The sequence below is a fragment of the Haliotis asinina genome, chromosome 7 (assembly GCF_037392515.1).
Source record: "Haliotis asinina isolate JCU_RB_2024 chromosome 7, JCU_Hal_asi_v2, whole genome shotgun sequence".
Classification (NCBI taxonomy): Eukaryota; Metazoa; Mollusca; class Gastropoda; order Lepetellida; family Haliotidae; genus Haliotis; species Haliotis asinina.
The window spans coordinates 59189536-59202046 of record NC_090286.1 but is presented as its reverse complement, the minus strand read 5'-3'; the positions used below and the strand labels follow the sequence as shown (position 1 = coordinate 59202046).

Below are 12511 nucleotides of genomic sequence, written 5' to 3'. Positions count from 1 at the left end.
TGCAATCGTTTCTGAAGCAACTGAACCGACTTTCATCTGTAAGTAGCACTCTCTCCAAGCCACCGACGTTCAGTTCGTACCTATTTGCAGTCTGTGTTGACGGTGAAGACGGGTGAATGCCATTCCACAGAAGGGTCGGAACTCTCGCTTTGGAATATGCTGATATTGACCTGGCTTCAGTTTAAGGCTCTTGCCAGTTAACGTTGTGATGCCCCCATACTGGCGATACCAATCGCCTTTTGTCATTGTCCTCGGCATATTCGTGCTGTGTTTTGGTATACTCTTGTATCTATGAACTGTGCTATTCCTACCCCACTGTCTATTACATGACACATGCTCTTCATCTGTGATGAGTTTCTCATAGACACTGTTGGTCCATTGTCCCAAATGCTAACTTCATTATAAGTACTGTAACTTAAAAACATTTTGCTTTGATTCTATCGATCATTAACACGTTTTTCTTTTGCCCACTAGTTAGGAACATGTGAAAAGAGCGCAACATATAAAGACAAACAATAAAGAATTCATTTTCCCCCAATAGGGGTGATAATGTGTTCCCTGTATTTAACGCATCACAAATTCTACGCTTGGGCCAGAGGATGTAGACTAACCTTTAGCAAAAATAGGTCTTAGCCTTCATTTTTAGGGAGGGTTAGTATAATTTAAGCATATTCTAAAGTTATATACAGTTTACACGTGGGGTTTACATATTGAAACGGTTCCAGTTTGCAAACGAGATGTCTAAAAGATTACCGTTTATGGACATTTTTGTCATTTCATCTGCGGATAACACGTTGCCCGTTCACGAACACCTGGTGTCATCAATGATTAGCAGTGATTACCGATATTTTGCATTTTTCACCAACTTGGAGGTCGTTTCCTTGATAAATCAAGAATCATTGTTCTTAACGTAATGATACAAAACACTGAATAATATTTTTTCCTATGCCCTATGGTTGGATACAATACTAAACCGCTAAAGAAATGTCACGCTACGAAACAATTGCCAGATATGTTTCATGTTAATTTTAATGATTTTTTTCTCTTTTTTATATGTTAGGTAGACCTGGTTTTGTAGCCAAGGTTCAAATAGCCAATTTAGCCAATCTGGTTTCAGATGTTTTAGTTTATACAAGAAACATGTCGTCAAAATGCAGTAACCAAAGCAATGATGGGATGTATTTCATGACAATGACAATGCACGTGCATCCGGAGTTGTCTTCCCTATAAGAAGAGCCATCGGCTGTAATTCATGTACAGCTAAATCATAAGAAAGGATGAATATGTTCACTGACTGATCTAAATTGTTTGCCGTATCGTCATAATAGAAGGTGTCAGAAATGTTTGGTTGTGGGGTGTGGTGATGTGGGCTGGATTCTTCCACAAAACCATTGTCAACCTGATCTAGAGATCTATCCCCGTCATGTCCAACGTCAACTCCGTATTTACAAACGACAATGACACGCCTTACACAACACTGAAAACTATGCAGAATTTGTTTTCCTTTCGGTGTCATTTCAGATTAAATCTTATTTCCAATACCACCAAAATATGGTTATACATATATTATGTATGTTTGCAGTGTGCGTAAACAGAGTTCACGATGTGGATAAGAGGCACTGTCGCTGGATAAGAGGCACATTTGAGCACGACTAAATCATATGGTTTCCTAAGAAATGATGTTTTCTTAATAACGGAAAAGTGTCAAAGAGACACATCCCTGAGTACCTGGTGAATCTTCATTTTAATCCAATTTTCAACAAACGCTACAATAGGAACTGTGATAAAGTTGAGAATTATTTACATGATGCATTGCAGGACTTGTCCCAGCTGTGGTATCTTTACATATTGTCAAATTGGAAACATTGCAGCCACACTAAAAATGCCACTGTAGGCCATTAACCCGTCATGTCTGTTTGTATCGTTATGGATTTTCACAGCCTGGAATTGCTGATTCTCAAACCAACCAGCTGCTGCCGTCGATTCTTTGAAGGAGAAGAAGAAATTTATTCAATTTAAAGGTCACAGGCAATAAATACAAACAGCATGATGGTTGGAAAACCGTACCCGTCTCGGAATGGGAACGTGCACGAGGGTGCACTCTTGAGAGTTTAACCAAAGTTTCATTTTCCATATCATCTGTCAAAACGTCAGAATTATCAAACATAAATCTGTCCAGTCGTAGACGGTATCTCACACGCTCGAACATAGAGCTATATAATTGCATAATTCCTTTTAACATCATTTCTCTCTTGTCACAGTCTCAAGTTTTTGAGAGGGTATATTTAGAAATGGGTACAATGTGATAAGTCCATTTCTGGTGTCCCCCGCCATGGTATTGCTGGGATGTTGCGGTGTAAAACGTAACTCACTCTCACACACTGTAGTGTCAATCACGTACCTCGAGTGCCCTTTTGCATGTTTAACTTGATGTCTCCCATTGCCGAAGTTAATGAATGCAGTTAACTATTTAGACCGCTGCGGTGGCTGAGTGGGTCAGATCGCGTCCTGGAGGTAACATACAAACAGTGAACAAATTGTTTTTATAAAAACATTTTTCAAAATACACGACTGAATACGGCAGGTATATATTTCAAATTTGTAAATGAATTATGACTAATTTACAATGAGAATTAAAGTCCTTTCGTGCCAAAAACGGCCAAGAGGCCAAATATCAGTCCCACTGATTTGGATCCAGCAATGAACATCATGACTAGGGATCAAAATTTTGTTTTCTAATTAGTGTGATGAGGCGCTGAGTGTATTTCTAGCATACAACATGTGTTTTAGTGAGCGAGTTTAGTTTTACACCGCACTCAGCAACATTCCAGCTGTATAAGGGACAAGGAGAAGAGAAAATCACCGAAATCTTCAATTTTGCTCACATAAAGATGCTAACGACGTTGGTCGTTCTGTCCCATGTGGTCATTGTGAGTACAATGTCGTGACAGTTGTCAGTTGACAGTTGTCAGTCTCTGCCATTGTTACCACCGCATTGATCCGAATAACTGCTTGACTAACTTAGTCCTTCTCTAACGATAATGATGTTTGTTACTTTGGTCACGTATACTCTGCTACAGCACCGATGAAAACCTGACAAAATATTCTGCCAACCCCTTCCTGGATTTTTTTTCTATTGTAAATAAACTGGCTGTCGCCCAGCAGTGAAGGGCGCCATTGTGCAGTCCCCGCTCAGTGAAGTGCCAGTGCATCATACCCAGATAACCAGGCTGGCCTCCAGGGCTTTGAAAGAAGTTGTGATTGTACAATGCCACTTAGAAAGTACAGTCCGTTTGATTCCATTTGAGACCAATGAATTGCTCACTAACACAAAATCTAATAATTGCAACAAAACCAAATTTTGCACAGCCACATGAAATCGACAGACCAACTCTGATGATGTGTCTCATAATTTGGGACACCCGAATAAAAAAGTTATTTAACAAACGATCATCATTTTATTGTCACCTTTCGCTAGTTTGTACGAGGGGGGCCTCTTGCTGGTAGAACAGCCAGGTGGGCAAGGTGCGCGTGTGAAATTGACACGTGTGATTTGCTCGGCGAACTAGACATTCGTGATTGCAGTACCTGAAACAACGAGATTATCACACGACGCTAAGCCAACTATTTGCAAAGTATTCAACTTTTTTGAAACCGAAGGTGAAAGGGGTAGGCCTCAACGTGCTGTGGCTAAGTATCGTTTACGAACTGCACGTGCTGTTTGGATGAAGGAAGGGAAGTCAAAAACTATCTTGAAAAATTGTACCGATTCAACCTGCAATGACACAACTAAGTGGACCGTCTCAAAACCCACACAATGTGAGAAAGTCGATTCATTTCAACAATAGCTGGTAAGAAACGACATCGAGTCTCTATATAATCAAAGTACCTGTGTCTCTCTGCGAATTCTGAAAAAAGCATATGAAGACAAATCATTCTTTGGTCACTTCAAAATATCACTTATGGACGTTGCTTCACAAATTTGGTTTCCGTTACAAACAAGTAGGCTCAGAAAATAGACGTGTACTGTGCGAGAGGTGTGATATTGTTCGACTAAGAAACCACTACTTATGCACAATTCGAAAGAAACGTACAGATGGTTACGAGCCTGTATATTTGGACGAAAAATGGGTAAATGTTTCCCATACCACAAGGACACAATGGTTCGCTAGCTCCTCTTCAGAGTCCTTTGCCAGAAAGTTACCACTTGGCAAGGGAGAGCGACTGATTGTGCTCCATGCTGGTTGCGAGAGTCGGGGATTCCTACTTGGCTGCTCCCTAGTCTTCAAGGCAAAATCTAAAGACAACCGATACTATCATACCGAAATGAATGGGATGGTTTTCTTAGAATGGGTACCAAATCAACAGCGTCTTCTGAAAGTGGCAACACTGACTCCCAATAAATCTCTCAAGTGGTAACCAGAAAACGGCTTTTGAGATGACCCCATCTGCACAACACACGTTTGTTGATTACTTGGCTGTCAACACCAGCACACAAGTCAGCTGCCTGACATTTGAAAGAATTGTCAATATATCAATATAATTATATAATTGTTACATACACCGACGTGTTGGTCTTAACGAGACTCAGAAGTACTTGAGACAGACGTGTGTACAGCAAACATTCGTGAGATGCAAAATGTAGACACAGGTGGACGGTAATATTTTATCAGTAGTTTGTCAGTTAATAGTAATATTTGCCAAAAACCACTAGAAGCGTCCATACAATCTGCCCAAAGCCGGTCGTGGTATTCACGCTCCACTGCCCAGTGCAGGAAGTAAGAGAGTGACGAGTCACGGCCCATGGGCAGGCTGGTGTTGGGATCGTGTTCTGTAGTAGAACTCTTGCTGAGACTGAAGTCAGGTATGTTCAAACATCAATGGTATCAGGGCAGTTACAAGTGTTACACTGTCATTCACTGGAATCAGCTGGTGCACACGTTATGAGATATTGTTGGGCGTGTATGTCCGAGTTGCCTCCCTTACAGGACTTACTTCAATGTTGCAGTTGATTACTTCCTTCTTTGAATGTTTTGTATGCAGTGATATTTAAGCGGGTTTTTTTTATCAAGTTGTTTGGGTTTCTCTCTTGTGGCGATGAAACATGTATTATCGTAGCTACACACCCGAGCGCGGCGACGCTCAAACGTCCAAATACGTGTACGCTTTATGTACACAGTCGGCGACCTCCCACTCACTGGTGAATGAACGGGCTAGCTTGGTGTTACTTTGTCAGCGAGGCGTGGCTGTATGTGAAGTACAGCTTAGTGACGTCGTGCGAGACAGTTTACGAGATAACGCGGTAATTACCACGATCTACGAATAAAGGTGATCCACGAATTTAGGTTGCGCATTGAGGAATGAAAAACTAATTTTCAGTGTTATATGCCGAGGAAATTGTGCAAACATGTAAGGGAAGTAAATGCAACATGTAAATTAGTACAACATGTTGGGAAGCCAATGAAATATTTTTGCAAGGTGTGAAGGGAGTCAGTGCAAGATAGTAACATTTGCAAGCTAAGAAAATTGCATATGGTATACTAAAATCTGTTTACACATTCAATCCAAGTCCTTATGGTTTGGTATTTAAGATATTTGATACTAAAATTAGCCCAGTTGTTTTATATGCAGCTGAAAAATGGGGAGTTGCTAAATTCAATGAAGTTGAAATTGTACATATGTTTTGCTGTAAACGGTTCTTAAATGTCAAGCGGTCGACTCCGAAAATGTAGTTAAGAGAGAATGTGGCCGTTATCTAGTGTATGTATATAAAAAAGGCTGTTAGATATTGGTGTAAAGTATATAAAATGCCACATTCTAGGTTTGTAAAGAAATGCTACGATATGTTACTTTTAGACTCTGTAAATGGTAAAACAAACTGGACATACAAAATTCGGAATATTGTCTACTTTTTTGGATTTTGCTTTATGTGGGAACATCGGCAAAATTTGTGTAATGTTGATCAGTTCATATCAGAAGTTCTCGTTAGACTCAGAGCAAGTTATGAACAAGAGTGGCACTCATCGCAAGTAAAAAATCCTAAATTTTCACTTTATTCTTGTTTTAAAATCTTATCAAATGTTGAATAACATAAAAGATTTATCAATCTCAAAATTCCGATCGGCCCTTGCTAAATTCCGATGTTCTTAACACCGTCTCCACACTGAAACCGTTCGATATATCATTAACCAACGCAGATCGAATAGATTATGTCCTGTGTGTAAAAATAACTCTATTGAAAATGAATTTCATTTTATTTTAGTTTGAATGTAGTTATCAAAATCTGAGATGTTTGTATTTACCACATAAGTTCTATTCAAATCCCACCATTCATGAGTTTAAAAATCTAATTAATCGCTAATGTTAATTGACAGTCCAGTAAAAAAAACCTACCTTTATATTTATATACACCATGAAGTGAAACTTAGAGATTCACTCTTGTGTCAGTAATATCATGCTTCCTTTTGTTCATTTTGTAAATCAGTTTATTGTCTTTTATTGTCTATTTTATATGCACATACATACAAACAATAAAGAAAGATTGAGTGACGTGATTGAGTACATGATTAGTTGTGTTTTGTTTTCTAGGAAGATGGATGAAGTATCTACCCCTATTGTCATTGACAACGGTTCGAGCACAAGCAGGGCAGGGTTTGCCGGGGCCGCCCAGCCGTTGTGTATCTTCCCGACCATTGTTGGCAGGCCCAGAGGACAGGTCTGAAGCCAACAGTTTCTTTTGGATTTTATAGCAGGGCAAACTCTTATCCCGAAAATTGATTGTATGACTTATTTTCATCTACCTGACATAGATTTTATGGTTACATGTGTTTGTATATTTATGATCAAAGGCATATGCTTTATCGGATAATGGAGACTGGTTCGGGTCCGGCGTTGATATAGAGATAACGTAGACAGACATAGTGTGCACTGTAAGAAAAAACCGGTCGTAAGATTAATTAATACTAATCCACTGGGTACGATATCAGACACACATAGAGCTGTCTCATAGAGCTGTGAATCTTGTGTTGTTAAGTATTCTTTTCTAATCCCTGACGAGTACGTGCCCTGAAGCTTCAACTGTAAACAATTATTCTCTGGACTAATCATTAGTTCCTTACTTGAACAGAACAAAAGTCCTGAAAGTCATATTGCATTTGCAGCATTAGCTCGAGAAATATCATTCAGCCAGTGACCGATGTTGTAAATACATATAGCGTCTACGCTCGGATGTTGATCTCTATTCACAATGCGTCATCATAAGGTGCAATATCAATGAAAGTGAGCGTGCATGTTCTTACTTCTTTCTGGAACTGTAATATTGAAACATGAGTTTTGGAAACCACGATTACAATTTCAAGAATGGATTACTACAATCACAAACAGGACGCAGTGTACTCTTGGTACGGACATTTTGTACTTTCAGACGTATTCGGACATATTGAGAAGGTAAATTTTCTATCGCCCATTAACAATACCACATTCATATGTGAAAGTGGATATGCTTTATCCCAACGTTTGTTTAGTGATTGTTTCACACCGCAGTCAAGTCTGGTTGAAATATATAAATTATACAGACAACCATTACACTTCATCACTGGTAATTAATTTCAAATCAATCCTCTAGCCATTGGCGCATAACGCTGGATGTACTGCTCCACCTACACCTACCCACAGAAAGACCTACACACCTACCACGCACACACCAAAGAAACTAATAAGCAAACAAACAAACAAACAAACAAACAAAAGATTTAATGAACATAGTAAGTGATTGCACAAAATCAATGACAACCCCCTTTCGGATTCAGAACATGTGTACAATATGTGTACCCCCACCCTAGCCCACAGCCATAAATTATGAGCGGTCCTTTAGAAAAACACATACATAGAAAGAGCATGCTTGAAAGTATTTCAAGAGTTGTGAAATGTAGACACCAACAACTGATGCAGCCTGAATATCCGACAAAAAGGGAAAAACGTTGGAGTTATCCCCCTTGTATGAATTTTTTATATCGTTATGCAGGGTCTAAATACGACATAAGTAAGGCATGTAGAACATGTTATGTTGCTGAAATGAGCGTGTCCTGACACAGAGTGGTACTTAACGCTTGGTCTTTTGTGTCTGCTGTTTACAGACACATTGTTTTTGTCGCCTCATACCTAAGTCGTATACAGCTGTCTACGATTTGTAATCATTGAATAAATATAATGACTGCCACGATAACTACTGGCTTATATACACATAATGCTGACACGTTCTCTTTCAGGGTGTGATGGTCGGAAAGGGACAGAAAGACAGCTACGTCGGTCACGAGGCACAGACCAAAAGAGGTATCCTTGCTGTCAAGTACCCTATCGAACACGGTGTCGTCACCAACTGGGACGACATGGAGAAGATCTGGCATCATACCTTCTACAACGAGCTCCGTGTGGTTCCAGAGGAGCATTCAGTCCTCCTGACTGAGGCTCCCCTGAACCCCAAGGTCAACCGTGAAAAGATGACCCAGATCATGTTCGAGACCTTCAACTCTCCCGCTATGTCTCTGGCAGCCCAGGCTGTTTTGACTCTGACTTCATCTGGCCGTAAGACGGGTATTGTTCTGGATTTCGGTGATGGTACAGCGCATCAAGTTCCCGTATATGAAGGATATTATTTGCCACACGCTGTCTGTAAGACGACAGTGTCGGGGCGAGATCTAACATATTACCTCTTAAAATTGCTGATCGAAAAAGGCGACGATATCAACTATAACGTCGCCAGAGACATTAAAGAGACGCTGTGCTACGTGGCCTATGACTACGAACACGAGCTGAATACGATGACCAAGTCTACTTTAAACAAAACCTATGTACAGTCCGATGGGACCTTCATCAATGTGGGTGAGGAACGCTTCAAGTGCCCTGAGGGGATTTTTAATCCTCCATTGCTGGGTGAGGAAATGCTGGGTATACAGGATATTTTGTGTCGCTCCATACAGCTGTGTGATAGCTCCATCCGTGATCAGCTGTATGACAATATAGTCTTGTGTGGGGGGTCTACACTTTTCCCAGGATTCCCTGACCGCCTCCGGAAAGAGGTAGAGATCCTAGCACCCGCTGGAACTTCCGTCAACGTGAGAGCACCTCCGCATGGAATCTTGTCAGCATGGGTGGGAGGCTCTGTGAGGGCGGCGTTGCCCTCCTTCATGGATGCTGTAATGACGAAAGATATGTACGATGAATATGGCCCATCTCTAGTTCATCGTTGTTGTTTTTGAACCATCACTGAACCATCATTGTTTTTATTCCTATAAGCATTGTTGCAACATATTCATTTTTGTCGTATTCAGAAGACACATACATATATTTCCGCATTGTTAAAAAACAAATCACATTTTGAAAAACTATTTTATCCATAATTGTGTAGGGGATAATGATCGGTGAGTTTTCAAAAAGTACCAAATTTTGCTACATTCATACCTAGTTTTGTAAGATCAGCGATCATTCGAATTTTGATATATAATATTTACGAGGGCAAACATATCGGGGTTTATATTATCATACGATGCCGTAGGATAAAGTATCATTTTACGAGGAAGTTTTCCATGTCAAGCCTCGATTTCGAACGGAACTATTTTTTCATTCATTAAATTTACTATGCTTTACTACGTTCATTCATAGATAACCAGTGGCTCTTTCAAACAAAACTCTTGTTGATGGGAGATTAAAGGTTATCAATTATATATTTACGACTGAAATATATGTTTGTGTTTTTTCAGACTCAGGGTTTACAAATAACTGTTAATGAAAATGCGCACTTGCTTCATATGCGAGTAGGTAAGTGGCTGTAAGTGGTGCTAAGGTCTCTGCCTGATTACGTTGATATTTTCTTCCGCCGCTATTACAGGTGACGTGGCCTTTCATTATAATCAGGTACTTCCCTCCGTGTTTAAGTGATACATATTTCTACGACAATAAACAGAATATCACATTCGTGCCCATGCCATACTATGATTACGACACTCGTGCCGAAACGCCGAAATACCAACATTTCGGTACTCGTTACCATAGCATGACATGGGCACTCATATAACATCCTCTATGAATCCATCCTAAAATTCTTCTTTCTCCCCGGAACCATGTTTACTGGAAGCACATCAAAGACGCGTGTTAGAGAGAAATTTTCCCCATGCATACAGTTTAAAACAAAAGACACTGTTATCCTTAAGATTTGATGCCCTGGAGATATCGAGGACGATGTCAGAGGAGTTTTATCTATTATTCCTCATTATTATGATAGTGTACCCTCCACCTAACAAACATTCCACCGCCACGTTGGATGTATATATTGTTTATACTGAATAAACCTCTCCTTCAAAGGATCGAGAGTGGTAGTTTGTTTGGGGTCTTGTCTGTCAGACAAAACTATTTCTGATTCAGAAAACCACATACTTCCAGCATGGGAAAAGCCATGACCCAGTCATTTAGTGGCATACAATCACGAATCCCCTGGAATCGAGGGCAGCAGGTGGTTTGTTTGGGCTCATATCTGACATACAGATGTGCCAGAATCCATAGTGATCTATTCAGAAATGACTGTTTAGTGGGCTAAAATGACATTTTAAGTGTTTAAACATTGGTAGTATTTAAAGACAAGAATATACACACACAAAAACCCCCAAAACAAAACAAACAAAATAGCAGCTACAATGCATCATCTGAATAATTCTAAATAACTTGAACATCGTCACAGTTCAGATGTCAAGTTTGCTGATAACTTGATTAAGCGAAGACTGACAAAGTGTATACCTCTCGTTCAAACTGTGTAAGCTTTCATTAAAGTGACTGCATTAATGTACCTGCCCTAGCGGCTTATTCTTTCAAAATAAATCGGGCGCCAGGCGGTTTATTGGTTACCAAGTCCCTCACCTGTCTATCAGCTTAACTGTTATAGGTTTTGATATTGATGATGTATACTCCAGTAATGTGTGTCCGTGTCCGTCACGGCAACTAGCATTCACATATACTGTCATAGTTTCAAAAACTTTCGAGCACTTACGACCATCGCCAATAACGTGGAGAGCTCTAGAACATAGTCGTAGCCTCGTGTTTATGTTTGTCGAAGGGAGGTAACTCCAAAGTGCTGCCTTAGAGGTGTGCCGTTTAAATAATTCTCTGTGGGAAGTGTGACCCATAACAACTCACCCTAAAACCGTAAATATTATGACTCAATTACAAATACCATAATAATAATAATAATTAATAACAACTCAAATCGCGGAAAATACCCACTCCTAACAATATCACTGGACATCTGACCCAAACTTCTGGTACTGACTCAGTGTTCTGCTGATTACACTTTGACTGAAGTCTGCAAGGTGAAGCATTGTTGACACAGTTTCCAGTAAACGTGTAATCTGATGCTGGAGGCCATACGTGCATTCAGTGACTCAATCCTTAGTTTCCAAAGTAGTAGTGCCCTCCGATAATGACGTTTTATGTCGCAAGAGGGGGGCACCAAAAATCGGCTCCATTCATGTGGGGGATCGAACACGGATCTACAGCTTGACGAATGAATGTTTTGACCTATCGGCTATCCAACCTCTCCTCGAGAAACTGAAGTCTCAATTATCATTCACTAGGATATGCCAGTCTTGATTTGCTCGATGTAGTTTTGCATGTCAACAAAACCTATGTAAAATAGAGTAGTATAATTTTAGGTATTGTTTCCTCCTGGTGCGAGTTGTGCCTCGGTCGATGTGAAATATGTTTCAAACAGAACTCAGACTTAAGGTGTAAAGACAATATTCCTCGTTGTCGTGTGTCACTACTTGTTATTTTAGCATTAACAACACATACAAACAGACATACAGTATATGAAGTCTCCAAAACAACATATGAAGTCTCCAACCAAACAATCTATCTCCACTTTGGTGAAAAATGTTAAATAGCGGTGATAATTCTAGGAATTGCGATAGGGCAAAACGTTTGCCTGAGGGGAAGTGACAAAACTGTCCATACACGGTAAGATATTAGGCTCATCGTTTGCAAATGGGGACCATGTCAATATACCACATGTACACTGTATAAGCGTAAAACTTAGAAAAGTAGTGCACTGCGCATTTATTCTTGCACACAAACCAGCCTTAAAACATCGAAAACACAAGAATCAAACGTCAAAATTTGAAACATATTTGAAAATTTATACATCAATATCATATATCGTTTCACTGTCTATTCTATCAAACCCGTTCCAAAGTTACATACAGTCCCTCCTGACTCTTGGACAATCAACACGGGCAGTCTTTCACAATATTATCACAGTGTGAATCCCCAGCAGGCTCTCAACAAGGAACAATACTTGCTCCTACTTTATTTTATTAACATGTTTGACTTCGTTTCAGCTTTGGTTATTGACAATGGATCCGGCATTTGTAAGGCAGGCTTTGCCGGTGACGATACCCCAAGAGTTGTTTTCCCCTCCATCGTCGGTCTTCCCCATCATCAGGTATTACACTTAATTCTGCCAGTG

The 12511-nt window shown here is 39.9% G+C and overlaps 2 protein-coding genes across 2 annotated transcripts in view; both read left to right on the top strand.

Annotated features, from left to right (window-relative positions):
• Positions 1-4765: 4765 nt before the first annotated feature.
• On the top strand, positions 4766-10835 carry LOC137291548 (actin-like). Its single transcript, XM_067822927.1, has 3 exons — positions 4766-4864; positions 6589-6715; positions 8268-10835. The coding sequence occupies exons 2-3, from the start codon at positions 6593-6595 to the stop codon at positions 9255-9257; spliced, it is 1113 nt and encodes a 370-aa protein (XP_067679028.1). The 5' UTR covers positions 4766-4864; positions 6589-6592; the 3' UTR covers positions 9258-10835.
• A 1529-nt stretch (positions 10836-12364) lies between these two features.
• The window catches only part of LOC137291278 (actin, cytoplasmic-like), a 162525-nt gene continuing 162378 nt past the window's right edge, over positions 12365-12511 (top strand). Inside the window, exon 1 of the mRNA XM_067822580.1 lies at positions 12365-12487. Coding sequence (XP_067678681.1) covers positions 12365-12487 — 123 coding nt within the window. The remainder of the gene's footprint in view (positions 12488-12511) is intronic.